Source organism: Borostomias antarcticus (assembly GCF_949987555.1).
Source record: "Borostomias antarcticus genome assembly, chromosome: 9".
In the NCBI taxonomy this organism is placed as follows: domain Eukaryota; kingdom Metazoa; phylum Chordata; class Actinopteri; order Stomiiformes; family Stomiidae; genus Borostomias; species Borostomias antarcticus.
In genome coordinates this window covers 1908218-1913217 of record NC_140242.1, presented here as the reverse complement: position 1 = coordinate 1913217, position 5000 = coordinate 1908218, and the positions used below count along the sequence as shown (strand labels likewise).

General features: G+C 48.7%; 1 protein-coding gene across 1 annotated transcript in view; it reads left to right on the top strand.

Moving 5' to 3' along the window:
• eya1 (EYA transcriptional coactivator and phosphatase 1) overlaps positions 1-5000 on the top strand; it is a gene marked incomplete at both ends in the record, with an annotated part of 25574 nt that overhangs the window by 7154 nt on the left and 13420 nt on the right. Inside the window, one exon of the mRNA XM_084443507.1 lies at positions 143-265. Coding sequence (XP_084299633.1) covers positions 143-265 — 123 coding nt within the window. The remainder of the gene's footprint in view (positions 1-142; positions 266-5000) is intronic.

The window sequence follows — 5000 nt, the reverse complement described above, 5'->3', positions numbered from 1 at the left end:
GCTGACTCAATAGCTAGTGTGACTAGCCAACAGACTCCTGCTCCTGTGCCCTGTTCACTGTAATTAAAACCTGTGTGTTGACTGTGTCCTGTGCATCAAACCGATCTAGTGTCACTAACTGATTTAGGTCCATTGTGGGCAGGCATAAAGACGGAGGGGGGGCTGAGCCAGTCCCAGTCCCCGGGACAGACTGGCTTCCTCAGCTACAGTTCTGGGTTCACCACGCCCCAGACTGGCCAGGCCCCATACAGCTACCAGATGCAAGGTGAGGCCGCCGCGCCACTCGCACTCATCTCCACAACCTCGCTACGTCGTGTCCTCCGCGCCCCCTGGCTCTCCTCCGCTCTTCCCCTCCCTTGTTGCTCTCTTTCTCTCCTTTCCTCGACTCGTCTTTCGTTTCCCTCTGCTCTCCCCTCACCCCACCCACCCCCCTTTACGTCTCTCCAGCCCCCTGTCCTCTTTGTGCATTCAGAGAGATATACTGGAACATGGACTCTTTCCCTGGTCTCCTTCAAAGGGCACCAGTTAGGAGAAGACACAGACTGATTCACAACACCCCTCCTGACCCCCCCGATCCCCAAACAGATGGCTGTTCCTCCTCTCCAGCCTCCCTGCGCTCTGCTCCCTCTCCTCCTTCACAAGAATCAACACAGATGGAAAAATGGCCGGCACTTAAGAGGCACCGGTCGAGTTCGGCCCTCGCCGGCTTTGTTTTCCCTCTTGCTGTGATCGTATTTGTATTTGTTTAAGAGCTGAGACCGTGGAGATTTACGGCCTTGAAACCGATAAATACTGTACACGTTGCGCTCTCTCTCTCTCTCTCTCTCTCTCTCTCTCTCTCTCTCTCAGTCAGACTCGTTTAGATGTAGATCAGGCTAGCCGCCACGCAGTGTTGCATCCTGGGCCGGTTCCTGTCATGGCTCCTACGAGTCGCCTCCTCTCCTGTTCCTCGGTGGTCCCGAGCTAACATGGCGCGCCGCCGCCGCCGCTAAACTGCTTCGCCGGGGGCTTGTGTTCTCCCCTCCGCCGCCCGCTTAATGTGTGACAGTAGAAACATCTCCACATGTTGCTGGAAAGCCTCCGGAGTATCTCACAATAAATAAGGGCAGCCCGGCAGCAGATGTGGTGTGGGGAAGCCTGTCCTCCACGCCTCTTAACCAAATACGCGCAGCCACAGCCGGGCCTCCGCTAGCTATCCCAGCCCTCCGCTGATCGACAGAGAGAACCGGAGGACTGGAGGGAGGGAGAGAGAGAGAGAGAGAGGGTAAGGAATAGAGACGGGGGAAGAGAAAGAGAGAGAGAGAGAGGGAGGGAGAGCATGTGGACTACTTTCCTGGCCACAGTGGTTTAACTCACGATGACAGTATTATGTGCCCATTCGTCTTCTGAGTATTATGCTATCTATCTCTCTTTCTCTGACTCTCTCACTCTGTCTCTTTCTCTCTTTCTTTCTCTCTTCTTCCCTCCCTCTCTCCCTTCCTCTGCCTATCAGATCTCCCACACGGTGTTAAATGCATTGTAATTGACAGCCATGTTAGATGACAGATCCACCACCACCACCATCATCATCATCATCATCATCATCACCATCATTACTCTCCAGCAAGCTCTCCTCTCACCACCAACCTATTGATCCCCCCCCCCCCCCCGCTTTAAGAGCCCCCAGGCCAGGGTGTCTGCTCAGACCATGAACCCCTCTCTCCACATCTGATACCCCCCCTCCCACCCCCGTCTGTGTCCAGCTGTCAAGTGGAATACGATTAGATGAATGTTTTTACACTTTAGCCTTCATGTCTGATGCCATGGGGCTTTTCAGGGGTGCTGAGGTGAACTGACAAGCTGTAAGGAATCAAGGGATATCAGCAGGCCTCCGACTATACGCCCAAAACTCTATACACCCAACACTATACACCCAACACTATACACCCAACACTCTATACACCCAACACTCTGACTATACACCCAACACTCTGACTATACACCCAACACTCTATACACCCAACACTCTATACACCCAACACTATACACCCAACACTCTATACACCCAACACTCTATACACCCAACACTCTATACACCCAACACTCTGACTATACACCCAACACTCTATACACCCAACACCCTGACTATACACCCAACACTCTGACTATACACCCAACACTCTGACTATACACCCAACACTCTATACACCCAACACTCTATACACCCAACACTATACACCCAACACTCTATACACCCAACACTCTATACACCCAACACTCTATACACCCAACACTCTGACTATACACCCAACACTCTATACACCCAACACTATACACCCAACACTCTGACTATACACCCAACACTCTGACTACACACCCAACACTCTGACTACACACCCAACACTCTATACACCCAACACTCTATTCACCCAACACTCTATACACCCAACACTCTGACTATACACCCAACACTCTATACACCCAACACTCTGACTATACACCCAACACTCTATACACCCAACACTCTATACACCCAACACTCTGACTATACACCCAACACTCTATACACCCAACACTCTGACTATACACCCAACACTCTGACTATACACCCAACACTCTATACACCCAACACTCTATACACCTAACACTATACACCCAACACTCTATACACCCAACACTCTGACTATACACCCAACACTCTATACACCCAACACTCTATACACCCAACACTCTATACACCCAACACTCTATACACCCAACACTCTGACTATACACCCAACACTCTATACACCCAACACTCTATACACCCAACACTCCGACTATACACCCAACACTCTATACACCCAACACTCTATACACCCAACACTCCGACTATACACCCAACACTCTATACACCCAACACTCTATACACCCAACACTATACACCCAACACTCTATACACCCAACACTCTGACTATACACCCAACACTCTATACACCCAACACTCTATACACCCAACACTCTATATACCCAACACTATACACTCAACACTCTATACACCCAACACTCTATACACCCAACACTCTATACACCCAACACTCTGACTATACACCCAACACTCTATACACCCAACACTCTATACACCCAACACTCTATACACCCAACACTCCGACTATACACCCAACACTCTATACACCCAACACTCTATACACCCAACACTCTATACACCCAACACTCTGACTATACACCCAACACTCTATACACCCAACACTCTGACTATACACCCAACACTCCGACTATACACCCAACACTCTGACTATACACCCAACACTCTGACTATACACCCAACACTCTGACTACACACCCAACACTCTGACTACACACCCAACACTCTATACACCCAACACTCTATACACCCAACACTCTGACTATACACCCAACACTCTGACTATACACCCAACACTCTATACACCCAACACTCTGACTATACACCCAACACTCTGACTATACACCCAACACTCTGACTATACATCCAACACTCTATACACCCAACACTCTGACTATACACCCAACACTCTGACTATACACCCAACACTCTGACTACACACCCAACACTCTGACTATACACCCAACACTCCGACTACACACCCAACACTCTGACTACACACCCAACACTCCGACTATACACCCAACACTCTGACTATACACCCAACACTCCGACTATACACCCAACACTCTGACTACACACCCAACACTCTGACTATACACCCAACACTCTATACACCCAACACTCTGACTATACACCCAACACTCTGACTATACACCCAACACTCTATACACCCAACACTCCGACTATACACCCAACACTCCGACTACACACCCAACAGTCCGACTATACACCCAACACTCCGACTATACACCCAACACTCTGACTACACACCCAACACTCTGACTACACACCCAACACTCTGACTATACACCCAACACTCTGACTATACACCCAACACTCTGACTAAACACCCAACACTCTGACTATACACCCAACACTCTGACTATACACCCAACACTCCCTATACACCCAACACTCTGACTATACACCCAACACTCTATACACCCAACACTCTATACACCCAACACTCCGACTATACACCCAACACTCTGACTAAACATCCAACACTCTGACTATACACCCAACACTCTGACTACACACCCAACACACCGACTATACACCCAACACTCTGACTATACACCCAACACTCTATACACCCAACACTCTGACTACACACCCAACACTCTGACTATACACCCAACACTCTATACACCCAACACTCTGACTATACACCCAACACTCCCTATACACCCAACACTCTGACTATACAGCCAACACTCTATACACCCAACACTCTATACACCCAACACTCCGACTATACACCCAACACTCTATACACCCAACACTCTGACTATACACCCAACACTCTGACTATACACCTAACACTCTATACACCCAACACTCCGACTATACACCCAACACTCTATACACCCAACACTCCGACTATACACCCAACACTCCGACTATACACCCAACACTCTATACACCCAACACTCTATACACCCAACACTCTGACTATACACCCAACACTCTGACTACACACCCAACACTCTATACACCCAACGCTCTGACTATACACCCAACACTCTGACTATACACCCAACACTCTATACACCCAACACTCTGACTATACACCCAACACTCCCTATACACCCAACACTCTGACTATACACCACACACTCTATACACCCAACACTCCGACTATACACCCAACACTCCGACTATACACCCAACACTCTGACTATACACCCAACACTCGACTATACACCCAACACTCTATACACCCAACACTCTGACTACATGTGTATATCCAGGACTCTAACTATATAACCAAGACTCTGACTATATAACCCAGGAGTCTGACTATATAACCCAGGACTCTGACTATATATCCAAGACTCTGACTATATATCCAAGACTCTGACTATATAAC